The sequence below is a fragment of the Bos grunniens genome, chromosome 7 (assembly GCF_055505025.1).
Source record: "Bos grunniens cultivar Pamir isolate PY7600 chromosome 7, Bosgru_T2T1.0, whole genome shotgun sequence".
Lineage (NCBI taxonomy): Eukaryota > Metazoa > Chordata > Mammalia > Artiodactyla > Bovidae > Bos > Bos grunniens.
In genome coordinates, this window is record NC_141171.1 from 8,095,466 (window position 1) to 8,121,372 (window position 25,907).

General features: G+C 54.3%; 2 protein-coding genes across 15 annotated transcripts in view; both read left to right on the forward strand.

Annotated features, from left to right (window-relative positions):
* Positions 1–1,470: 1,470 nt before the first annotated feature.
* Positions 1,471–14,986, forward strand: EPHX3 (epoxide hydrolase 3). Of its 14 annotated transcripts, none has more exons than XM_086408758.1 (8): positions 1,471–1,568; positions 2,392–2,768; positions 2,972–3,057; positions 3,490–3,647; positions 3,746–3,874; positions 5,125–5,228; positions 5,308–5,444; positions 14,688–14,986. In XM_086408758.1, the coding sequence occupies exons 2-8, from the start codon at positions 2,526–2,528 to the stop codon at positions 14,776–14,778; spliced, it is 948 nt and encodes a 315-aa protein (XP_086264884.1). In that variant the 5' UTR covers positions 1,471–1,568; positions 2,392–2,525; the 3' UTR covers positions 14,779–14,986. The 14 variants fall into 14 exon arrangements, with proteins under 14 accessions (XP_086264884.1, XP_086264883.1, XP_086264885.1 ...); XM_086408757.1 differs by having other exon boundaries at positions 1,471–1,564; XM_086408759.1 differs by having other exon boundaries at positions 1,471–1,564; positions 2,494–2,768.
* Positions 14,987–21,001: 6,015 nt separating this feature from the next.
* The window catches only part of NOTCH3 (notch receptor 3), a 39,806-nt gene continuing 34,900 nt past the window's right edge, over positions 21,002–25,907 (forward strand). Inside the window, exons 1-2 of the mRNA XM_086408768.1 lie at positions 21,002–21,210; positions 23,815–23,893. Of these exons, the coding sequence (XP_086264894.1) occupies positions 21,090–21,210; positions 23,815–23,893 (200 nt within the window). The 5' untranslated portion in view covers positions 21,002–21,089. The remainder of the gene's footprint in view (positions 21,211–23,814; positions 23,894–25,907) is intronic.

Consider the following 25,907-nt stretch of genomic DNA (forward strand, 5'->3'; position numbering starts at 1 on the left):
GCCCACCAGGCTCCTCTGTCCATGGGATTCTCCAGGCAAGAACACTGGAGTGGGTTTCCATTTCCTTCTCCAATGCGTGAAAGTGAAGTCGCTCAGTCGAGTCCGACTCTTAGCGACCCCATGGACTGCAACCTACCAGGCTCCTCTGCAGAACCACATAAACCAGATTTCCCTTAAATAGGCACCTGTGTGGTAATATCAGCAAGAAAAACAAGGAATGGGCCTATCTGAACACTGATTGACCTTAAGTATAAAAGGAAAAAACCAGGTGTATAAAATGTTTTCCATGAGAAACCAGGAAACTAGTTTGACAGTGGTCGATAACACGTCCCCACAGCTCTGAGGTGCCTGTTCACTTGCCCACACCATCCCCAGCCCTTCTCTACTGGCTGCTGTTTTAAAGTTTGCCCTTCCTTCCCCAAATTTGGATTTTTTATTACAGATCTAAAGCTCTTAAAATTTTATACTGATTAAATCACTACTGCAGTATTTGATTAAAAAAAATAAATAGGGACCTATGAACTTAATATGGTGCCAGGACGAATATAATGTTGAGCAGCTTTGACAATACAAAGGCAAGGTTAACTGGTAGATGGGAGATTTGATGATGGTGTTCAGTAGCTAAGTCGTGTCTGACTCTTTTGTGACCCTGGGTACTGTAGCCCACCAGGCTCCTCTGTCCATGGGATTTCCCAGGCAAGAACATTGGAGTGGGTTGCCATTTCCTTCTCCAGGGCATCTTCCCGACCCAGGAGTCAAACCTGCATCTGCATTGGCAGGCAGATTTTGCCACTAAGTCACCACAAAAGTCCTTGTGAGGAAAGATGAGAGGTGACAAAATGGGGTAAAGTTAGAGGAAACCAGTAGGAAAACTAAACATGGATACAGCTCCTGCAGTGGCGGTGACAATGATAGTCAATGCCCCAAACTGGTAATCAAAAGATAAAACCACATAAACACATTTAGAGATAGCTATTAATAAATATCGAAAGTCATCCCAAAGGCTGCCTCTGGTTGGAGGAAGAGGTGGAGCCCAAGACTGCTGTTTTTCTCAAGTCCTTGATTGCTGTTGAGTCAGCTGTTAGGCTTCAGGCAAATGACTTAATACTCGAATTTCAGGCTCTTGGTTTATAATACGGGAAGGTGATAGTATCTACACTTAATAGGATTATTATCACGGTTAAGTAATAAGTAACTTTGAAATGTTTAGGATCTTGGGAGGAAGATTGCAAAACTGGAGGAGGAAGAAGCTACCCTGCCGGGCTTCTCGTCCAACCCTCCCTGCTCTGTTTCCTCTTTTGACCAGAGTCCCAGTGATTCGACCAGTCCGGTTCTCCAGGGCCCGGGCCGGGCCTGCCCTCTAGGAGTTAAGCTCTGGTCTTCACTGGCTGAGTCCCGGTCTCAACAACTGCGGATTGGCTCCGGGGCTGGACCTGTAGCCTGCACGTCAATAACCGCCGCTATCCAATCACAGGCGTGCAGGGGGGGCCAACGGATCCGCTGGACCAACTGGAGCCGGCGCGGGGTCTGGGCGGCTGGACCACCGTTGGAACCAGAGCTTAGTGTAGGTACTGCCAGGTCCCTTGGAGTCAGACTGAGGGGAGGATCGCGCGCTCCAGGGAGGGGAGCTCCTGGGAGATGAGGGTAGCGGCAGGAGCTCCCGAGGCCTCCTTGGGCCGCGGCGACAGCCCGCGATTCCCTCCTAACCTTCTCCATGGCACTGCCTATCCCCCTTCTTCCGCTTCCGGGCCCGCCTGACCCGCCATATTAGGTTCCGATCCCGGCCCGCCTCATTGGCCCGTAACCAGGCCGACTCCCAGCTCATTGGTCCATCCCTCTCACCGAAACCATCCAGACCCTGCCTCGGGGCTTCTCCGCCCAACTTAGGGCCCGCCTTCTCTAGGCTCCATCCTCATTCCCGGCCTCCTAAGCCGCGCCCCTAGCCCATATAAGGTTCTTAGGCCTAGTTGGGGCCCACATTTCCAGCTAGTAGGTTGCACTTACCCTGCATTGCCCCGCCCCTTTGCCCCAGACCCCGCCCATTTCACCCACAGCGCCTGCTGTCTTCTGTTCAGGCCAGACCCCAGTCTCCCTCTAGATCGGGCCCCCCTCACCCGATCACCCAGCCAACTCCGTCGTCCTACTAGACCCCCGCCCCTTAAGACTCGCCTAAGCCTTTCTAGATCCCTCCCACAGCCCGAGTCTTTAGCATCCCTTCTCCCCAAGGTTCCACCCCAACCACCTGAGTCTCGTCCTCGCAGCCTCCTCCCCCGCACCTCGAGCCTTGCTCCCTGCCACTGTCGCGCCCAGGTGTTTATCTAGCACTTGGTTGAGTTGTAAGCCATGGCAGTTTCGGTCTGAGCCGCCCGCCTCTTCTCTCGGTGCGTTCAGCAAAGCCCGACGACACGGAGGGGCTCCAAACCAAAGGCGGCGGGCTCGCCAGCCCAGATCCCGCCTCGCTGCTGCAGCCCGCACCCCTCGCCCATACCCCAGACGGCAACGCGGTAGTCCCGGGACGCGGAGCCATGCCCGAGCTGGTGGTGACGGCGCTACTGGCGCCCTCGCGCCTCACTCTGAAGCTGCTTCGTGCCTTTATGTGGAGCCTCGTGTTCTCGGCGGCGCTGGTGGCTGCAGCTGTCTATGGCTGCATCGCGCTCACACACGTGATGTGCCGGCCGCGACGCGGTTTTTTGGGGCGCCCCCGGCACACCCCACCGGTCTGCTTGAGCGACCCCACGCTGGGAGAGCACTGCTTCCTTATTCTCAGGGTGAGCATGACGGGGGTGCGGAAGGGGGCGCCGTCACCGGGCTTTCGAGGTTCAAGGATCCTGGAAGGCCGGCCCGTGTTGGATTGGTGCGGAGTGGCAAATGGTTGAATCCAAGTCTGAGTATGCATGTGACCTGGGAGAAGGGAGGTGTTCAAGCCCGGGGAAGAGGGGTTTCCCAGGTCTCAGACTGTGCCCTCCCCCAGAGCTCGGGCCTGCGCCTGCACTATGTCTCCGCTGGACGCGGCAAAGGGCCCCTCATGCTGTTTCTGCATGGCTTCCCTGAGAACTGGTATGTCGGAGGCCCAGGGTCCTGGGACGCACAGGACCGGATGCGCGAGGAAGGGGTGGGGTCGGGCGGGCGGGAGGGGTGGGGTGGGGTGGGAGGTGTGGAGCTTGGACCACTAGAGCACTGAGGAGACGGAGACAAGGGCTGGGTAGACTGGGAGCCCCTAAGGCAAAGTATATCGGGCCTAGACTGGAGGACAGGAGTCCAAACGGAGATAGATGGAGACAGAAGGCCCTGAAGGGATGGGACGAAGAAATATCCATGTTGAGGCTGTCCAGAATCCAGGGCGCAGCTGACCTGCTGTGGTTCCCCATCCTCCCTTCTGCGAAGTCCTGGGCAGGAAAGTGGGGGTCACCCCAGGGTCCCTGCTGGGCATCATGCAGAGGTGCTGCCCTGGTACCCTGACTCAACCTCCCTCCCTGGCCCGCCTAACAGGTTCTCCTGGCGCTACCAGCTCCGGGAGTTTCAGAGCCGCTTCCACGTGGTGGCTGTGGACCTGCGGGGATACGGCCCCTCCGATGCGCCAAAGGATGTGGATTGTTACACCATAGACCTACTGATGGCAGATATCCAGGATGTCATTCTGGGCCTGGGTAGGGAGGTGCCCCCGTCCCAGCCCTGGCCCCCCTCACCCCTGCTTCACCTCTACCTGACATCTCACTTACACAGTTTCCTCTGACTTCCCCGCCAGGTTATTCCAAGTGTATCCTCGTGGCCCATGACTGGGGTGCACTCCTAGCCTGGAATTTCTCCATCTACTACCCATCCCTGGTGGAGCGAATGGTAGTGGTCAGTGCTGCCCCCATGTCAGTGTACCAAGGTGTGTCGGGGAGTCCTGGATGCTGGAGTGTGCTTGTGTGAAGGGGTGTGTATGTCTGTGTCAGCACTTCTATGTCCATCCATCCTAGTCACCACTCCAGGGGCTGGGGGCACAACGGTAAACCTGGCTTCCTTCCCCCATGGTGCTGTCAATCTATAATCCATGACAGTACACCAAGGAGTAATCCACATTTTTGTGAGCACTTACAGGTTACAATTGCTTTTTTTCCCCCCAAGATCTACTATTTATTTATTTTATTTTTGGCTGTGATGGGTCATCGTTTCTGCACGTGGGCTTTCTCTAGTTGCCATGAGCAAGGACTGCTCTTTGTTGTGGTGCATAGGCTCCCCATTGTGGTGGCTTTTCTTGTTGCAGAGCATGGGTTCTAGGTGTGTGGGCTTCAGTAGTTGTCACATGTGGGCGTCATGCAGAGGTGCTGCCCTGGTAGCACCTGGGAGTTGTGGCTCCCAGGCTCTGGAGCACAGGCTCAATAGCTGTGGTACACGGGCTTTGTTATTCCACAGCATGTGAGATCTTCCCAGACCAGGAATTGAACCCATGTCCCCCTGCATTGCAGGGTGCATTCTTAACCACTGGACCACCAGGAAAGGCCCTACAATTGCTTTGACAAGGAGCCTGCATAGAGTAACCTACACAAGCCTCCTGGGCTTATGAAAATGTTATTATCCCATGGTCCAGTTGGGGAAACAGAAGCAACTACAATAACATTTGAGATGTCATTTCTCTGGCCACCAAGTGTCCATCACATCACCTAATTTTAAATCCCAGAATTGTAGTCAGAGCTGTATTATCTCTCTTTCTTTTTTTGTTGTTTCTTATCTGTCTCCATCTCCAGCTTCCTGAGGGCAAGAGGGTTTTGTCTGTTCCATTCACTGCTATATCTCCAGAGTCTAGAACAGGGCCAGTAGGTGGTCAATAAATGTTAGCTGAATGAGGCAGGAGAAACGCATTCAGACATGGCAGGGGGAGCACGCCAGTGGCTCAGGGAGCTCCTGGGGACTGTGGAGGAAAGTGCCCCCATTCTGTGGGTACAGTGGCCACTTAGGAGAGAGACAAGCTTATTCCCTGGCCAAGAGAACCATTGAGTGTCCCCACAGGCTCAGGCAGGCAGCCATGGTATTCCTGAGTCTTGGCATATCTGTGTGCATGATCTGGGTGTGTGTCAAGTGCAGAGGTGTGGGGCCTGCAGAAACCCAGGCCTCACACCTGCCTCGCTCTCCCTACCCTAGACTACTCTTTGCACCACATCGGCCAGTTCTTCCGTTCCAACTACGTGTTCCTATTCCAGCTTCCCTGGCTGCCCGAGAAGCTGCTATCCATGTCTGACTTCCAGGTGCAGTAGGGTGAAGGCCCAGGGCTGGGTGGAAGGTCGTGGGCTGGGACTGAAGCCGGCGTCCTGTTGTTATGCCCAGATCCTGAAGACCACCCTCACCCACCGCAAGAGGGGCATTCCACAGTTGACCCCCAGTGAACTTGAAGCCTTCCTTTATGACTTCTCACAGCCTGGTGGCCTCACCGGGCCCCTCAACTACTATCGAAACATCTTCAGGTGAGGACCCAGGGCCTGACAGGCTCAGGAGAGTTGTGGGCATGGGGGTGGGGGTGGGGCAGCCATCCTTCTGCCTGTCTGTCTGTCTTGATCATAGGACCTTCCCCCTGGAGCCCCAGGAGCTGGCCACACCCACACTGCTGCTATGGGGGGAGAAGGACCCCTATTTTGAGCAAGGGCTGGTAGAGGCCATCAGCAGCCGTTTTGTGCCAGGCCGGCTCGAAGCCCACATCCTGCCAGGCATGGGGCACTGGATCCCCCAGACCAACCCTGTGGAAATGCACCAGTATATGTGGGCCTTCTTGCAAGATCTGCTGGACTGATGGCCCTAGCTCACTGGCTTGCATGCACCCAGGAGTTCTCACACTGGCTTGCATGGTCCCAGGTTGTATATATACGGATGGACTCTTGATGCACACGGATGGAATTCCTAGACTGCACACAAGTGCTTCTGTGGATACCCTCAGGCACACCACCCTCATATGCTCACATACAGGCAGGCATGTATGCACGTGTGAGCAAGCACTTTGACCCCTGGGAACCAGGTGTGCCTCTCTGGGGAGCTAGATACGAGTGTCCTACTTCTCCTTTCCATGAGGCCCCACCCATCTTGCCAAAGTCAAAGCCCAGAGCTGCGTTGACCATGAACTATGACCTTTCTGTCCCTGGCTTCCACCACCAGTCTGGAGTCCTCAGCTAAATGCTGCTCTGTCCAATACAGTACTTGTAGCCACGTCTGGCTACTTCCATGTTAATGCAAGTTAATTAAAATTAAATAAAGATGAAAAATTTAGTTCCTCACTCACACAGGCAGGTGGAGGTCCTCCTCTCCAGCCAGGCCCTGGGTAAACTCCTATGATCTCCCTCCCGGTCATGACTCCTGGCCTTATGAGGTCAAATTCTCCCGCCCCAGCCTGGGAAAGATCCCTGGGATCTCTGTCTCAGATCTATGGGAAAACAGCTCTTGGCTCTGTTAGGATAAGTAAGATTGTGGACTCAGCACAGGAAGGGACCAGCTCCCTAAATAGCCATCTGGGGTGTCTGGCCTGCCTCCCCAGTTCCTGGACTCTTCTGCTCCAAATTAACCAGAATTTCTGTTGATTCTTCCTGGGGACTCTTGGCTCCAGCCTCCAAGTGAAGATCATACACATCAAAGGTGAACTATCCAGCCCCAAGCCGGTCACAGCATTAACTTTTATCTCCCTAGGCCTTGTCCTGGCCTCTGGGAACACTGTCAGGACTTGCAGCAGTGTGATGAATCAGTCTGAGGGTCTCAGAAATATTAATACCTTTCTCTTATCTCCAGGGGTTTCTCTGGTGGCTCAGATGGTAAAGAATCTGCCTGCAATGCAGGAGACCCGGATTTGATCCCTGGTTGGGGATGATCCCCTGGAGAAGGGCATGGCAACCCACTCCAGTGTTTTTACCTGGAGAATCTCCTGGACAGAGAGCCTAGTGGGTTACAGTCTATGGGGTCACAAAGACTTGGACATGACTGAGCGACTAACACTTTTTACTTTTTCACTTTTATCTCCGGGATGGGCCTGCCTAGCCAAAGCCTGCCTGCTGGTTATCCGCTCTGTCCTCCTTTGTCCCCTGCATAAAAATCCTTTCACTCATCATATGTGTCAGGAGCTGTTCTAGGCCCTGAGGATAGAGTGTATTCAAGGACACAGGCCCCCTTCTGGAGTTAACAGAGAAGAGGCAGAAAGAGCAACGTGGGTGTGTGACCAGTCCCAGAAAAGGTTTTCGTTTCAGGGAGTGGGAAGCAGTAACAGGAAGGTCAGAGGCTGGGGTATGCTTGGGCTACTGGAGTAGCAAACAGTGTGGAGATTAGTGCCTGCTAGGGTGGAGCGAGGGGGCAGGCTCGAGGAAGAGGCCACAGCCAGACCGCCAGGGGCTTCAAAGAGTTCGGATCTGATTCTCAAGGGGAGCCAGGGAGGGTTTTCAGCAGGGGAGGGACATGGTTTGCATTTTGAGAAGCTCCCTGTGGCGGCTGAACTTCTCACGCAAGAGTGAGAGCGAGGAGATAGGCCCAGAGCCGCGCACAGCCTCAGAACCAGATGGTCTGTTAGCCCCATCTGAGCCGGGACCCCCAGACCCCACCCATTCCACCTCCTCCCTCTACTCTTCCTCGCCGCAATCAAGGGGCCAGGAAGATGAACGAGAGGAAGAGGGAGCCCGGGACCTTAGTTAAGGTTTAGGTCGAGGAAGCCTGTGTGCAGGATGAAGACGGTGTGTCGCGGGGGCGGGGGGCGGGCAGGGTTGGCCGTGGGTCTGGTGACCGTTGCTAGGGTGACGGGGAAAGGGCTGATGGTTAACCGGAACGGGTAGAGGTTGTCTGGGTGACCAGAGGGGCCCAGGAGAAGGCTGACGGGAGGCCTGGAACAGTTGCCAGGGCGACGGGGGAGGGGGTCCGCAGACGGTTGTCAGGGTAACGAGAAGGCGCCGTCTTACGCCTCCGCGCCTGCTGGCGGGCGAAAGGCGGTGTGGTGGGCAGAGGGGAGAGGCGATCGGGTTGATTGGGCAGAGTCCTGGCAAGTGAGCCAATAGCAACTAGAGGCTTGGCCAAAACCCGCCTCTCTCAGCCTGAGCCAATCCGGGAGCGTCTTTCTTAGAGCTGAGGAGGAGCCGACACCCGGAGGTTTTGGACTCTGACTGAGGCCCCTCCCAGACACCGAGTCACCCTCTTCCTGCTCCGGACTCCCGTCTCCAGATCACCTTCCATCGTTTACTCACTTATCATTCACTCATTCATTCGCTCACCCACTCGTGTACATGTCGTTGCTGCTGCTGCTGCTAAGTCACTTAAGTCGTGTCCGACTCTGTGTGACCCCATAGATGGCAGCCCACCAGGCTCCCCCATCCCTGGGATTCTCCGGGCAAGAACACTGGAGTGTGTTGCCATTTCCTTCTCCAATGCATGAAAGTGAAAAGTGAAAGTGAAGTCGCTCAGTCGTGTCCGACTCTTCGCGACCCCATGGACTGCAGCCCACCAGGCTCCTCCGTCCATGGGATTTGCCAGGCAAGAGTACTAGAGTGGGGTGCCATTGCCTTCTCCAACATGTCCTTGCTACCAACTGTAATACGTGGTCCTGCACCAGTGGACGGACAGGGGAGATACAGCCGGGCAGACTCTCCCAGCCCTATGTTGTCAGACCCCAGTGGAATGAGGGACTAGGGGCGAGGGGATGGGATGGGCACCTACCTGGAGGAGGCGGCCTTAGAGCTGAATCCTGCTGGAATGTGCTCCAGTCCACAGAAACCTCCCGTGCACAAGTCATTTAGCATTTCTGTGGGACTGGGAGGAAGGTTTGGGATGGGAAGACGTGGGAATGCAAAATGATTCCAACACGAGGCCAGGAGCCACATCTCCAGTACGACCAGGGCCACAGGGAAGGGTCCCAGACAGATCTGCATGTCTGGAATATTACTTGGGAGCTGGTAAGGGGGCAGGACCAGAGGGGGAAGACTGAAGGTGGGGAGGCCTGGAAGGAGAATGGGTGTGGTCCAGGCAATAGAGGATGAAGTCCAGGCACTCGAAGGAGGAGTAGAATCCCAGAGAAGACCAGAAGCACGTTTGCGGCATATTCAACCTGAGGGAGCGGGACCCCTGAGGCAGGAACCTGGAAGCATCTAATAGGTTAAAGATAAAGATAATCCCTGGGCTTATCCTTAAAGATAATGGGCTTCCCTGGTGGCTCAGAAGTTAAAGCATCTGCCTGCAATGTGGGAGACCTGGGTTCGATCCCTGGGTCGGGAAGATCCCCTGGAGAAGGGAATGGCAACCCACTCCAGTATTCTTGCCTGGAGAATCCCTTGGGCAGAGGAGCCTGGTGGGCTACAGTCCACGGGGTTGCAAAGAGTTGGACATGACTGCGCGACATAACTCACTCAAAGATAATCCAGCAAGCATCCATGTTTGGTGAGGCAAAAGGGCACTGAAGCTGGGAGAGAGAATGAAGCCTCCCCAGAACAGAGTGGAGAACAAACAAGACTTGGGAGCCCCCAGCATCTAAGAGACAGGCAAAGGAGGAGGGGTTAGGGTTAGGCAGCAGAGGAAGTAGGCAAGGGTGATGCCCCAGAAATGGTGGGGGAGGAGGTCAAGGAAGAGAGGCATGCACAGCCCATGGTATCAAAAGCTACTGAGAGATTTGGAGGATTGAGCCATGCAGATTGTGAGGGAGGAAACCTGAGAATTCAGGCTGAGGACAGTAGACTTGGATGCTCTGAATGCAGTTAAGTGGAGATGGGAGGGAAGAGTGGGGACCCCAGTCGGGAGCCTGGAGGGAACAACTGACATTCAAATGGAGCAATTTGAGACAGATTTGCTATAGGGACCATATACAGTGGGCAGGGTTTGAGGAAACCAACAGGGGTTAGTGCAGCAAACCCCAGTGAGCACCCCCGAAGAGGCATGACCACTTCCGGATCCCCCTGCCTAGGAAGGGGGAAGGAAGGATGTTAGCAGAGCCCAGAGAGAGGTTTGTTGTTTCAGTGTTGTTTGTCGTTCAGTCGCTAAGTTGTGTCTGACTATTTGCGACCCCATGGACTGCAGCACATCTGGCTCTCTGTTCTTCACTATCTCCTGGTGTTTGCTCAGATTCATGTCCATTGAGTTGGTGATGCTATCTAACCATCTCACCCTCTGTTGCCCCCTTGTTTCCCAGGGGACAGGGTCTTTCCCAGCATCAGGGTCTTTTCCAGTGAGTCAGCTTTTCACATCAGGTGGCCAAAGTATTGGAGATTCAGCTTCAGCATCAGTCCTTCCAATGAATATTCAGGATTGATTTCCTTTAGGACTGACTGGTTTGATCTCCTTGCTGTCCAAGGGACTCTCAAGAGTCTTCTCCACACCACAGTTCAAAAGCATCAATTCTTCAGCACTTAGCCGTCCTTATGGACCAACTCTCACATCCATACACGACTACTGGAAAAACCATAGCTTTGACTATACAGACTTTTGTTGGCCAAATGATTTCTCTGCTCTTTAATACCCTGTGGATTGTATGGACAGGACCTTTGGTCCAGTGATACAGTCAGCTGAAGTGGTGACCCTACCAGGAAAGATACAAGTGAATTAATATCCTGTTTTCTCCTCCTCCCTCCCCCTAACCCCTGCCCCACCTCTTCATCCTCTGCCAGTGCCTCCTATTGGCCAAACCCACTTGGAAGCCAGAGGACAAGGATGTCCATTGATACAGTCTGTAGAGGTCAGCCTCTTGGGGTGTAGAGCAGAATGGAGAAGGGGAAGAATGGAGCAAGCAGTGGGGAGAGACGCAGGGGAGAGAGATGAGCTCAGGGAAGGGGTGTGCATGTGAAATGAACGTTTGCTGCAGGTTTCACTTTATCATAGAATCCCTGGTGGCTCAGATGGTAAAGAATCCGCCTTCGATGATGAGACTCGGGAGATGCGAGTTTAATCCCCTGGAGTAGGAAATGGCAACCCCCTCTAGTATCCTTGCCTGGAGAATCCCATGGACAAAAGAGCCTGGTGGGCTACAGTCCATAGGGTCTCAAGGATTCGGGTACGACTGAGCAACTAACACTTCACTTTGTCACAGAAGAGACCTCAGCCTATGGCCAAAGAAAGAGGTAATGAAAAGCCAAGGTGGGGGGAATGCTCCCCTTCTCTGAAGCAAGAGGAAAAGTGCATGGGTGGGGGACAAGTGCCACACCTGCAGGGGAGAAGGAAGACAAGTTTCAGGAGCTGGGGCGGCAAGGAAGTAATAAAGGGTGTCAGAGTGTTTGGGGCTTCCCAGGTGATGCTAGTCATAAAGAACCTGCTTGTCAATGTAGGAGACATAATAGACACGGGTTTGATCCCTGGGTGGGGAAGATCTCCCGGAGGAGGGCATGGCAACCCACTCCAGTATTCTTTGCCTGGAGAATCCCATGAACAGAGGAGCCTGGCAGGCTACAATCCCTAGGGTCGCACAAAGTCTTACATGACTGAAGCAACTTAAAAAATGCACGCACGCACACACACAGAGTGTCTTAGTTCAGAGGTGAGCTGGAAGAGATGGGGTCCTGGGTGAGGCCCTGGGCAAGGAAGGTTGGAGTGGTCTGACCACACAGCCTGTGAGGCCAAGACATCCATTGGGATGTCCTACCCAGTGGAGGGTCTTAAGGCAGGGAAACCACTGCCTGCCCATCCCCCACCAAGGGTGGGAGTATGGCTTCCCTTCTTCCCCTGCCCAGAGCTGTTGAGCCAGTAGGTGCTTGATGGAAGTGAGTTCCTTTCTTTTCACTCCCCTTTCTTCCACTTTAAGCCTTCCCACCCACTCCTCCTTCAGGAGGCCCTATCAGCCCTGCTCTGACTGAGCCCTGGTCTAACTGAGGCCAGACATGTCCATGTCCAGATAGGGACTGGTTTCGAGCAGGTTCAAGTCCCAGCACCTGGGTCCTGCTGTTCCTCTGACACGTGCTGGGTATATTCATTCATTCATTCAGGTGACCGTTATTTCACCTACTGTGTGTCAGGCTCTATACTAGACATCAGGGATTCAGCAGTGAGCAAGCCAGAGGCCCACAGAGCTCAGAATGCTATGGGAGCCAGGTAGGATCACAGGGAAGGGTCAGAGTGGAACTGAGAGAGGCCATGGGAGCCAGCAGAGCCCATGGGAAACTGCAAGGAAGGATCCCTGGGAGAAGAAATAGTAGTGTTGGAACTTCCCTGGTGATCCAGTGCTTAAAGACTCCACGCTCCCAATGCAGGGGGCCCGGATTCAATCCCTGGTCAGGGAACTAGATCCATCACGACGCAACTGAAGATCCCACACGCAGAAATGAAGATGCCACCTGACGCAACCAAGACCCAGCACAGCCAAATAAAAAAATTTAAAAAAAAAAAGGAAATGGTGGTGTTATTGTTTCCAACCATTTTTTTTTCTTCTTCTTTTTTTTTTTCGTTTCCAACCTTGATCAGGTCAGCTTCCCTCGGCCTAACCCCTCCAGTGGTGTCCACTGTGCTTTTCATTTAAACCCAGATCTTTGGCCCCTTGGAACTCGGCCCCCATCAGCTTCCCTGAGCACCTACCCCTTGCTCACTCTGCACCCAGCACCCTGGCCTCCTTGCTGCTCCTCTTAGCCACCCACCCCTCTCTCCTCTGGGCCTTTGCACTTTCTTTTCCTTCCACCTGGAACATGCTACCAGACTGTTTGCCTCTCTGGCTTACAGCTTACAGTCTGAAAAGCTCCTCCTTTCAGATCACAGTTCTTTTAGCTCAAACCAGTCTATCCTAAAGGAAATCAACCCTGAATAGTCATTGGAAGGACTAATGCTGGAGCTGAAGCTCCAGTACTTAGGCCACATGATGTGAAAAGCCGACTCATTGGAAAAGATCCTGATGCTGGGAAGGATTGAGGGCAGGAGGAGAAGGGGGTGACAGAGGATGAGATGGTTGGATGGAATCACCAACTCAATGAGTTTGAGCAAACTCCAGGAGATGGTGAAAGACAGGGAAGCCTGGCATGCTGCAGTCCATGGGGTTGCAGAGTCGGATACGACTGAGCAACTGAACATAACATAGATATATTTATTCATTTATTTTTTTGGCCTCACTGCAACACATGGGATCTTATTTGCCCGACCAGGGATGGAATCCGCACCCCCTGCAGTGGAAGCACAGTGTTTCTACCACTGGACCTCCAGGGAAGTCCCTAAATATTTTTATTTATTTATTTATTTGGCTGGTCTTAGTTGCGGTACATAGGATCTTCGATCTTCATCGTGGCATTCGAACTCTTAGTTGTGGCATGCAAACTCCTTAGCTGTGGCATGTGGGATCTATTCATAGTTCCCTGATCAGGGATGGAATCCAGGCCCCCTGCATTGGGAGCTTGGGGTGTTAGCCACTGGACCACAAGAGAAGACCCATGTCTTAGTTCTAATGTTCCCTTGTTAGCAACTCCCATCTCCATCACCTACACTGAAATCTCTTCACCTCTCATGTCCCATTCTAGGCTTCTTATTTGTTTACCTCCTTGTTTCTTATCTGTCTCCCCTATCAGGGCAGGAACCTGCTCGGTCTTCATCACCTCTACCTGTAATAGGGTCAGGCATGAAGTAGTTGCTCAGTGTGTGTTTGTCAAATGACTGAACGAAGGTGAGGAGAGCTGGAGGGCCAGAGTGAGCTGTCAGGTGACAGGAGTCTCCCAAGTTGGAGTAAGGTGTTCCAGGCAGTGGGTACAGCCATTGTGAAAACTGGAAAGGCTGAGGGCTTCCCTGGTGGCTTCATGGTAAAGAATCCACCAGCTAATACAACGGAGATGGGTTCAATCCCTGGTACCAAAAGATCTCATGTGCCACTGGGCAACTAAGCCTGTGCACCACAACTGCAGAGCCTGTGCTCTGGAGCCCGGGAGCCACGACTGCTAAGCACACGGACCACAACAACTGAAGCCCGAGTGCCCTAGAGCGTGTGCTCCGCAACAAGAGAAGCCACTGCAATGAGAAGCCAGCACGTTGCAACTAGAGAAAACCCTGCATAGCAGCCAAGGCCCCAGCACACAGCCAGAAAAAAAGCTAGGACTGGGAAACAGGGAAGAGAAACTGGTGAGGAAGATGTCGTTCTGGGCAATGGGAAGCCATGAAGGGTTTGAGCATGAGAGGGCTCCAGGGAGGCAGTGGTCAGGATCACTGGCTGGGTCTGCAGCCCACAACCCCTGGGGTCCATCCCTTCCCCCCATTGCCCAGGCCCCATAACCCAGCGGCCCTCACTCCTGCTGGTTCTTGTTAGGCTCCCACAGCCTGGGTGTAAGGGCCTAGCCCCAGTTTTCATATGCAGAGGACAGGACTGTGGTCCCAAGAGGATAAGCGAAGGGCACATTCTCAGGTTCCCAGTCAGCGGGCCGGGGCCCAGCAGCTGTGTCTTGGCCTGGCCCCAGGTCCTGCATCCCTGGGGACTGAGCTCATTGAGGAGAAATGCAGTCCCTGGCCAAGGCAACCAGCAGGGGCAAGGGAGACGGCTCAAACCCACCCCTACCCCCCACCATGTTGGGAACTGGGTGTCTGCCTGCTGCAAAGCCATGGGAATAATTGCTCTGACTGTCCTGACCCCCAGGGATCTGGACACCTTGGGCTATTCCTGCCACTGTGACTGGAGGGCAGAGGAAAACCGGAGCGGGGACCCTCACTTTCTGCCTTGCTGAGTTGGTGTCCTCAGAATTTGGGGGCTTCAGAAAGGGACTGACAGGGCTTCCCTGGTGGCTCAGTGCTTAAGAATCCTGTTTGCAATGCAGGGGACGCTGGTTCGATCCATGGTCCGGAAAGATCCCACGTGCCGCGGGGCAGCTAAGCTTGTGCACCACCATGACTGAGCCTGAGCTCTAGAGTCCATGAGCCGCAATTACTGAGCCTGTGTGCTGAAACTACTGAAGCCTGCACGCTGTAAAGCCCGTGCTCCACAGCGAGAGACGCCACCACAATGAGAAGTCTGAGCACCGCAACTAGAGAAAGCCTGCATGCAGCAATGAAGACCCAGGGCGGCCAAAAAGAAAGTAAATAAATAATTGGAAGGGAAAAAGAGAAGGATGCACAGTAGGGGCTCTGTAAACGTATCTTCTTTTTGTCCTCACTCCCCTTGTGCTATACTCAGCCTGTTTTTTCATCATTACTGCTTCCTCTCTGTCTCTGTCTGCCACAGGCCAGGGATCATTGGGTCAACAGAGTAGGAGACTTTGGACTTCCTGCCTAGCAAAATGTGTGTCCAGGTTCTTGGTTGCTCCTTGTGATGGGGAGCTCAGTACCCATTAGGGCATCTATTGCAGCAGAAAATCCTTTCTCAGGGGGGTCAGGGGAGGCACTGAAGTCTCTACCTTTGTCCCCTGGGCCACTTGACCCTTTTCAGGACCCCCAGATACCTAGAAGTTACTGAGGAGAGTCATCTGGGCCTCCAGTGGTGGCTCCTTTGGACTGAGCATGCCAACTCCTTCAGCCAGTTCCCTCCCACGTTACCCCCTCAGTGCCCACCTCATGTTGTGTGATGTCTGGCCACTGGTGAGCCCCCATTATAGAAGAGGGGATAAAGGCAGGATACAGACACTCCCAGCCCCTTGTGGACAAGCCAAGTGGTAGGGTGAAAGTATGCTAGGAAAGCCAGGGGTGGGGAGCAGAGAGGACTTCCTGGAGCTGAAATCTTAAAGAATAGGAATTTACCGGGTACAGGAATGGAGGTGAATAGGCATGCTAGAAGGAGGGACCAGCACGTGCAAAGCCACGACATGTGCAGGAAATAGTACAGCATTCCCTATAGCTAGAAGGAAATGCATTTTAAAATTTTTATTTATTTATGTACTTTGGCTGCACCGTGCAGCTTGTAGGATCTCAGTTCCCTAACCAGGGACTGAACCCAGGGCCGCAGAAGTGAAAGCCTGGAATCCTTAGCCCTAGGCCACCAGGGAACTCCCAGGAAATACATTTATTTATCTTTATTTTTGGCTGTGCTGGGTCTTCATCACTGTGCACTGGCTTCCTCTGGTTGCAGTGAGAGGGGACTACTCTTCATCATGATGCACAGACTTCTTCTTGTGGTGGCTTCTCTTGTTGCATTGCATAGGCTCTAGAGCCAGCAGGCTTTGGTAGTTGCGGCACATGGGCTCAGTTGCCCTGTGGCATGTAGAATCTTCCGGGACCAGAGATCAAACTGTGTCCCCTGAATTGCAAGGCAGATTCTTAACCACTGGACCACCAGGGAAGCCCCAGGAAATGCATTTTTAAAAAGAACACATCTACTATGAGTTCCTGCTTGGGGAGGAAGCAAAAGGGTCCTTCTAACTAGCTGGATGTCCCAGGCAGAAAGAAGAACCTGAGCAAAGGCTGTGAGAGTGCAGAGCCTACTGGGTGACTCAGTGTGATGATGAAGGGAACAGGAGGGGCTGGGGAGTGTCTGAAGGCTCTGAAAGCAGGGCTGAGGGGCTTGGATTTCCTCCCGGGGTGATGGGTATGAGAAGGACTTAAGCTGTGCCTTCCCTCATCCCCATGGGCCTGTTGACTCAGCACACTCACAGTGAGTCAGCTGTGCCCCTTCTGATTATGCAACTTTTGTCTTTTTCTCTTCCCAGTCCCCACCCCAACCCCACCCCACCCCTCCCTCTCATTCCATGTGGCCCGGAGTTACTGGGTTCAAATCTCAGCTCTTCCTCTAGAAAGCCTCCAGCAAATCATCATAAGATGGGCAGAGACCCACCCCCATGAGGGTTGACCCCGTAAGATGGGTGAATAGCTCCCCTCCCAGATGGAGGTTGCACTCATAAGCTGAGAGGCTGGGACACCCTCAGTTCCTGTCCCCTGGTGCTTGACTCTCTGCCACCCTCAGCAGGGCTGGAGATCATCTCCTGTGTTGGGCCCTGGTCAATTGTTCAACTTTCACCCTTGGCTTTTCATTCTTCTTTCTCTCTAATGGTACTTCTCTGCCTCTACCACCTCTTCCTCTTCCAGTGTTTTAATACCATCCAAGGGGACTTCCACAGTGGTACAGTGGCTAGGAATCCACCTGCCAAGCCAGGGGACTCACATTCGATCCCTAGTCTGGGAAAACTCCACATGCCATGGAGCAACTAAGCCCAAGAGCTGCAGCTACTGAGCCCATGTGCTGCAATTACTGAAGCTCACCCACCTAGAGCCCATGCTCTGCAACAAGAGAAGCCACCGAAAGGAGAAGCCCGCCCACGGCAACGAAGAGAAGCCCCTGCTTGCTCCAACAAGAGAGAGCCTTCACGCAGCAATGAAAACTCAGTGCAGCCAAAAATAAATAATTATGAAAATCATCCCAGGTAAACAGAGGAATGGATCAGTAAAATGTGGTGTAGCCAATCAATGGAATGTCGTGCCTGCGTGCTAAGTCGCTTCAGTCGTGTCCGACTCTTTGCAACCCTTTGGACCGTAGCCCAAGAGGCTCCTCTGTCCCTGGGACTCTCCAGGCAAGAATTCTGGAGTGGGTTGCCATTCCCTTCTCCAGGGGATCTTCCCAACCCAGGGATGGAAGCTGCATTTTTTATATCTCCAATGGAATGTTGCTGCTAAGTCACTTAAGTCGTGTCCAACTCTGTGCAACCCCATAGACTGCAGCCCATTAGGCTCCTCTGTCCCTGGGATTCTCCAGGCAAGAACGCTGGAGTGGGTTGCCATTCCCCCCTCCAATGCATGAAAGTAAAAAGTGAAAGTGAAGTCGCTCAGTTGTGTCCGACTCTTAGCGACTCCATGGACTGCAGCCCACCAGGCTCCTCCATCCATAGGATTTTCCAGGCAAGAATACTGGAGTGGGGTGCCATTGCCTTCTTCAATGGGATGTTACTCAGCCATAAAAAGGAATGAAGAACTGACACATGCTACAAAATGGATGAACCTCTAAAATATTATACCCAGTGAAAAAAGTCAGACATAAAAGACCACATGCTGTATGATTCCACAGATGTGAAACATTCAGAACAAGGTACATCCATGGAGACAGAAACACATTAATGGCTGCCAGGGACAGATGAAGAGTGACTGCTGACGGGGACAACATTTTCTTTAGGGTTGATGAAAATGTGATGAGACTAGGTAGAGCTGGTGGTTGCACTAAATGCCACTGAACTGTACACTTTAAAATGGTAAGTAATTTTATGTAAGGGAATTTTATCTCAATTAAAAAAAAAATCATCAGAGGCAATCACCAATAAATGCTCCAAACAGTGGTGATAGTTTGACAGGCATCGGGATAGTCACACAGCTCAATATATCTCCCCACATGATATTGATATTTACTCATTACAAGAGGGGATGGGAAGAGAATGGTACATTTACAGTAGAGAAACTGGACCAGCTTCATTCAAGCGATCAAAATCTAACAAGACCAGTGTTGAGGACTCATATCAGGTGCCTCCTGATACAACCCACGGAAGAGTACCAGCATCACTTCTTTGGCAGTTCTTGCCAAAGATACAGAGCCTGAACCTGGTCACGAGGAAACTGCAGCCCAGTTCACTAAGGGATGTTCTGTGAAACAGATGACCTTGCCTATCCAAAAATATCAACATTGGCGGATTCATTTTGATATTTGGCAAAACTAATACAATTATGTAAAGTTTAAAAATAAAATTAGAAAACAAACAAACAAACAAAAATATCAACATCATGACAGACAAAGAAAGACTAAGGAACTGATACAGATTAAAGGACATGAAGAAACATAACAATTAAATGCAACACATGGTCAGAGATTAGATCCTGGACCAGCAAAGAAACATGCTACAGAGGATATAACTGGAGAAACCAAAAACTGTCCGTATGGAGAAAACTTGTGTGTTTGTATAAAAGGATGCCCTCGATCTTAGGAAACATTCAGTGATGATTTGGGGGGCAAAGGAACATCATAGCAACATCTTGCTTTCAAACACGTGTGCGTGCTAACTCGCTTCAGTTGTGTCCGACTCTTTGTGACCCCATGAACTGTAGCCCACCAGGCTCCTCTGGCCATGGGATTCTCCAGGCATGAAGACTGGAGTGGGTTGCTATGCCCTTGTCCAGGGGATCTTCCTGACCCAGGGATTGAAACTGCATCTCTTATGTCTCCTGCACTTAGTAGGTGGGTTCTTTACCACCCATCTGGGAAGCTCTGCTCTCAAATACATATATTATATAATATATTACATATAATTAAAAATTATATATAATTTCTTCAAAACTATGGTTTTTCCAGTAGTCATGTACAGATGTGAGAGTTGGACCATAAAGAAGGCTGAGCACTGAAGAACTGATACCTTCAAATTGGGGTGCTAGAGAAGATTCTTGAGAATCCCTTGGACAGCAAGGAGATCAAACCAGTTAATCCTAAAGGAAATCAACCCTGAATATTCATTGGAAGGGGATGCTGGGATGCTAAAGCTCCAATACTTTGGCCACCTGATTCGAAGAGCCAACTCTTTTTCAATACTTTGGAAAAGATCCTGATGCTGGGAAAGACTGAAGTTTGCAAAAAGAGAAAGGAGTGACAGCGGATGAGATGGTTGGATGGCATCACTGACTCAACGGACATTAGTTTGAGCAAACTTCAGGAGATAGTGAAGGACAGGGGAGCCTGTCATGCTGCAGTCCAGGGGGTTGCAAAGAGTCAGACATGACTTAGTGACTAAACAACAATAATTATAAAGTAAATTTGGCAAAGTGTGGGCCGAGTTGGTGAAGCTGGATAAAAGGCCTATGGAAATTGCATTTTAAATTATTTCTAAATGAAAATTTAAAATTGCTCAAAGAGCTCTGGGGTGCCCAGGTGACTGTCTCTCACCCTGGTGCCCCCGTGCTTAGCCCCAGTGCTCAGCTGCCTCATGGGTGAACCTCAGATTCCTGGGTTTCAGCACCTCACCCCCAACCCATTCCTCCTCACTACAGCCTCATCACCATGCTAAACACCTACAGGTCGGCCTGGTCTCTTTCTCCTTCTCCTCAGGGCCAGGGTGACCCCTGACCTGCCCACTCTCCCCTCCTTCCCTACTTGACTCGGCCCCCTCCTCTGTTTGCGAACCTGTCCCTCTCCTGAAATGTCTTTCTTTCAGTTCTGGGCTGAGCCCCCACTGAACCCTTCTCAGGGAAGCTCTCTCCTGGAGAGGGCAGGGGAGGTGTACTCCCAGCCGCTGAAACATCGCCAGACGTAGAGCTTGAGCTTTATGTTGAATAAATGAATGAATGAATAAGTGACCCCTTCCCCCAAGCAGAGCCCTCACCAGCTTCTCTGCTGTGTCCCTCCCTCTGGCCCAACCCTAAGTCCTCAGTGCTGGAGTCTGGTTTTTTCTTCCCCAGAGTGGGGGCTTCTCTAGGCTGGTCTTGGGGCCTTTCCGGAGTACCCGTTCTTGCCACAGGGACAGAGCTCACTGCAGGGTGGTTGTTTTTCAGCATGACTGATTTTGGAAAAGGCAGTTGGATGAAACTGAGCAAGATTGGCTGAGCAGCAAAGCTGTGTAGGCTATGGGGTGGGGTGGACCTTTGGATATTGAGGAGGAAGGGGTTACTTTCAGGAAGCGCTGAGAGTAAGAAGGGGTGTGGGTATTTGGTAGCACACTTGAGACGCCTAGACTTTGTCCGAGGTCCGAGGCTGCAAAAATCGCCCAAGGCTCTTGGTCTGAGAGGGCCTGAGTTTAGAGTTGTGAATATTTCAGATTTTAAGTCCCCGAGGAAGCTCTGTGCACGCCTCTGCATTTGTGCATCCTGGCTGTGTATTCAGGAGCCTTGCAGGACGTGCCTGGTTTCAGTTTCGGGGTGTCGGGGCGGGGGGGCGGGCAGTGGAGGGGAGTGTCTGTTTGTGCCCGGCTCCGTGTGTATCTCGGGCTCTGGATGTGTTTTGGGGAGCAGGGAGATGTTCAGGAAGTTGGGTGTGTCTGACACCTTGGGTTGGGCCCGCTGGCCTGAGTTTCCGAGAGGGTCTTCGGGTCCCAGGCTGTGTGGGTGGAGGGTGGGCAGGGACCCCAGGAGGCCGGGCCGGGGGCGGGGGAGTTCTGGGCCGGCCCTGGGGCGGGGCGAGCCGCCCAGGGTTGGGGGCGGGGCGGCCCGGCCGTCTCACTTCAGCGAAGTTGGCTGCGCGGAGGCTGGCCCCGGACGCGCCCGGAGCCCAAGGAAGGAGGGAGAAGGGAGGAGAGAGGTGGGAGGAGGGAGGGTCGCGGCCGGCCGCCATGGGGCCGGGGCCCCGGGGCCGCCGCCCCCGCCGCCGTCGCCCGATGTCGCCGCCGCCACCCCTGCCGTCCGTGCGGACGCTGCCCTTATTGCTGCTGCTAGCGGGGCCGGGGGCTGCAGGTGAGGGGCCGGGACCCTGAGGGCGGGATGGGGTGAGTGGGTGGGGGAAGGGGAAGAATGGAGTGCAAGGCCTCCCCGAGTCTGGGACTTGATGAGGGGTGGCGGGGGGGTGGGGCGGTCCCTGGAAATCAGGGACCAGAGCGCAGGGGCAGGGAGCGCAGGAGCCGGGGGCAGGGACTCCGAATTGAGAGTGGGGGCGAGGCAGGACCCCAGAGACCGGGGGAACTGTGGCCCGGGAGAGATGTGGGCTGGGAATAAAGGGACCCTGGAGCCCGGGACTGGGAGCTGGAGGTGAGCGGATCAAGATTAGCGGGCGAGTAGGGGGGTAACCAAGAATCTGGGGCTCTCTCACCAACCATGCCTGTCTAGAGCCCTGGGAAGGTCACGATTGGAATCCAAGTATCCCCAGGTCGGGGACCCCTCGCATAAAAGCTCCCCCTCCCCATGCACACACCCGGGGCAGGTCTGGCAGGGCTGGGGGCCGGAGGGGGCGCGAAGTTCTGGGAGCTCTGAACTCGGAGAAAACTTCCCAGGCCGGAGCGCGGCAAGACCCGGAACCGGAGCCAGAGCTGGAGCCATAGAGGCGCCAGCGCCCCTTCCCCCGCCCGCGGCCCCGCTCCCTCCCCCCGGCTGCTTGGACCGGACGGCGTCCCGGGACCCTCTCCCCGCCTGGGGAAGGGAGGGGAGGGCTTGGGGCGCGAGCCCACGTGCTCCTCTCCCGCTCCAGCGCCCCCTCCCAGCAGCCCGACCCCCTCCCCAGCGGGCCCGGGGAGCCCCCCGCCCCTCCCCCTCCCCACTCTTCCCCTCCCCCGCCTGGGACAATGGCCGCGCCGTCTAGACACCCCCTCCCCCCCGGCAGCCTCGCGCTTTCTTTGCCAGACAAAGCGGGGACGGCAGCGGGGCCGGACCGGGGCTGCTGGGGCGCACCCCCAGCCAAGGGAGGCCTGGCCAGCAGGGGAGGGACGCGAGCCCAGTGGCCCTGGCCCTGGGTCTCTGGACGCCGCTGTGGGGCTCAGCCCAGGGAGGGGTGGGGAGGAAACAGGCCTCCCCAGCCCAGCCCAGCCCAGCCCTGGCCGGGCAGATGGGGCAGGAGTGGGCAGGAGCAGCTGCCCCCAGAGGCCAGCCGGCAGGCACACATGGCCTGTCACACACTCACAGGACACACAATCTTGGATCACACATGTGGAGATGCAGATGTGTATGTGCGTGCACACACACACATAGGGTACACCCGCACACGTGCACACCCAGCTCACACAAGACACAGACATTCACAGCTCACACGTGCTCATACAATCACACATGTTCATACATACCCTGCACCACCAGCCCAAGGCCTCACACTCACTGTCTGCACACACTCAGATGCATATAGACAGATGCAAGGATATGCCTACACCCAGCTGACACATGCAGGTATAGGGGCACATCCAACCCATACCCAGACATACCCATGCACACGCAAGTCACACACAGCACACAGCTATATACCCAGATACATAGTTCACATACATGGACACACAACAAGTTTCAGCCTACAAACATCTCTACATCCATGCAGGCCACGCAGACACACACATGGCCCACAGGGCCCACTGCTCAGCAAGGCCCATGGCTCGTGTCATGTGGCCCCCAGCATGAGTTCACAAACACGCCTGGGCTCCTGTCTGGGTAATAGTGTCCTGGCTGCTTGTGCCTTGAAGGGGACAGAAGCCATGTTTAATGCATTCACATGTCCAGTTTATCTCATTTCTCTCTCTCTTTTTTTAAACTCTGTCTCTGTCCTTCTTGATCTCCTCTCTGTGTCTGTCTGCTTCTAGTTTCCTTCTTTTATGTCTGTCTGTTTTTCTCATCTTCTTCCTCTCCCTTTCTTTCTCCCCTACTTGCACACACAAGCACACATGCACAAGCGGCCCCACACCTGCTGGCTCACACAAGGGCCCACTAACTCACACCCCACCACACCCCTGACCCATCCGACAGGACAGTTAGACTGTGCCACACTGCAGAGAGACACAGTCCTTAAGGGTGAGGATGCTGGACAGGTCAGCTGTGCCAGCTGCCCCTCCCTTAACACAGACTCCGTCCCTGTAACACCCAGTTGCTGGCTGCGCACGGCGTTCGTTCATGCCCTGGCATCTCTCCCCAGAACTAGCATGCAGGCCTGCCGTGTTGGAGTAGATGCCCAGCATCAACAGAAGGAAGACCTGGGGCCCCAGGACTCCCCACTCCTGCCCCCTCCACAACCCTGGGATCTGGGTACACAGTCCCAGACCTCCCTTCAACCCTTGCAGCACCCCCACTTCCTGTCCCCCCTTGTGGCAGCTTCTGAGCCCCCACATCTGGCACAAGTCGGCCCCTTCTCCTGCCTGCCCCTGCCTTGTGGTTCCCAGGGCCCGAGTTGGCAGTGACAGCTGCAGCCCCAACAGCTGGGGCCGGGGCGGGGGGCCGTGGGAACTGTGAATGGGGGGGCTCCCTGCACTCGTAGAGACGCCCCCAGCCTGGTGCAGCTGTTGCCTGAGGGAGCAAAGGACGGAGTCTCAATCTAGGCTGGGGTTCCTGGGCGCCGGCCTGATACCCCCACCTTCCTTCACCCCCACCCAGCCCCCCCTTGCCTGGACGGAAGCCCGTGTGCGAACGGAGGTCGCTGCACCCAGCTGCCCTCCCGGGAGGCTGCCTGCCTGTGAGTGCCTGGCTCTGAGCCATCAGTGGGCCCTGTGTGGGGAGGCGGTCTGTCTTCTCCCCCTGCCTCTGTGTTCACCATAGATGCTTCCACCACTTCCTTCAAGTGTGTAGCTTGGGCAACCTCTTGTTTCCCCTTTGAGTGGAGCAGAGCTAAGAGTAGAGGCTCTGGAGTCTGCCTGGCTGGGGTTCAAATCCCACATCATGTTGCTGATGGTCTGACTTTTTAAGCCTCAGTGTCCTAGTCTGGAAAATGGGCCCACTAATGCTAACTACACAGAATTCTCTGCTGCCTGCGGTCTTGTGTAAATCCCCTGATGGACAGATAGTTATTCAATCAACAGACTTTCAGGGACTAGTAACAGTGGATTGGCAGTAGTGGGTATAGCATCTGTACCTTCCCACAGCTCAAGATTTAGTGGTGGGGCCACAGGAGCCCTGCTCTGCCACTTACTTTCTGTGTGACCTTGAGTGAGTCACTTCCCCTCTCTGAACCTCATTGATCTATAAAATAATGGTCCTTCTGCCTGATTTGTGACCAAAGTCCCCCCAAATGCAGTTGTTGGAAAGTGCAAGGAAAGGCAGAGGGTTGGGAAAGCAGGGCAGGGCCTGGGGAATTGCTGAGCAGAGGCAGACAGAGATCAATTTGAATTCTGGGCTGTGGGATAACCTTGAGCAAGTGCTTTGAGCTCTCTGAGCCTCATTTTTGCATCCGGAAAATGGGGCAATAACAGTTCTCTCCTTTATGGAGTTGATTGTAAAGATTAAGAGTGAAATCAGCATAGTGTCGGGCATACAGTAAGTGCTCAATAAATGGTATTTTTATTAATGTTACTGGTAGAGATGTGGAAAATAGGTGCCATAAGGAGAAACCGCTGAGGTTATGGGAAAATGCTTGGTTCCTTTTATAATATCATCATTAATAATAGCAGGTCACCCAGTAGCCATTGGTCGATTCATTAAATGCATCCATTTATTCAGCAACTTGTGTGTCCAGCCCAAGCTGGGTGGGTCTGGGGTGACTTCAGAGACCCTTTGAAGTTACACAGGCACTTTGACTCATCTGGATGGGGGTGGGGGGGTGTCTCAGCCTGGTAGAGCGGGTTCCTCGGGTTGGGATGGTGGGAATAGGGGGAAACTGTGACCTCACCTGGCGCTACTCACCTGAGAGGCGGAGTCGCGGGACCGGGCGCCTGCGCTCTGGGACCCCGCGCCTGGAAAGCTGCCGACAGGTGAATGCGCCCCCGGCTGCCCCGCCCCCCCGACAGGTGAATCACCGGCCCGCGCGGCCTCCCGGAGCCCGGATCGCCCGGAGCGGAGCGCCGGGCTTAGTCTCCAGAGCTGGGCCTTGGGAACCTCTCCCCACGCCCCCGCTCATCCCGAGTTTCCTTCAAAGCCCTTTCGTGGACCCCGCAGTCTGTCACCGCTCCATGGATCCTCCAACTCTCAAAGTCTCTCAATCTCTAGTCTCTATCTCCTAGTCATCACCTCTTCCCCAGCCAGTCCCCCAAACCAAGTCCGTGCTCCCCGCCACCCCCACTCTCCCGCCCCCATCGGTCTCCGGTGAAGCCCAGGCGACTGGGCGGGGCGCGGGCAGCGGAGAACCAGCCCGACCGGTCGGCAGGGGCGCGGGGCACAGAGCGTGGGAACCCGCCGGGGGCGCCGGGAGCGGGCCGCGCGGCCACGCCCTGCCTGCCGTGCGCGCGCGCGCGTGGTCGCGGGAGGAACAACCCGCCGTGCTCTACACCCAGCGCAGCACGCCCCCTCCCGGCGCGCAGTCTTGGCGGCGGTCCTTGCCTTGCGGATCTTTGGGGAGGGGGTTTGGGAACTGGGTTCTCCCTCTGCACCCGCCCGTGCCCCGACTTGTTTCGCTGGGGGCTGGGGTGGGGGGAATCTTGTGGGTGACGCTAAGGACTGAGTCAGCTACTTAAGTTTAGCCCCAAGCGACCGGGACCGGCCAGAGGGAGGAACACAGGCGAAGGACGGGTAGCGTCGGGGGCCGGTCCAAGTCCCTC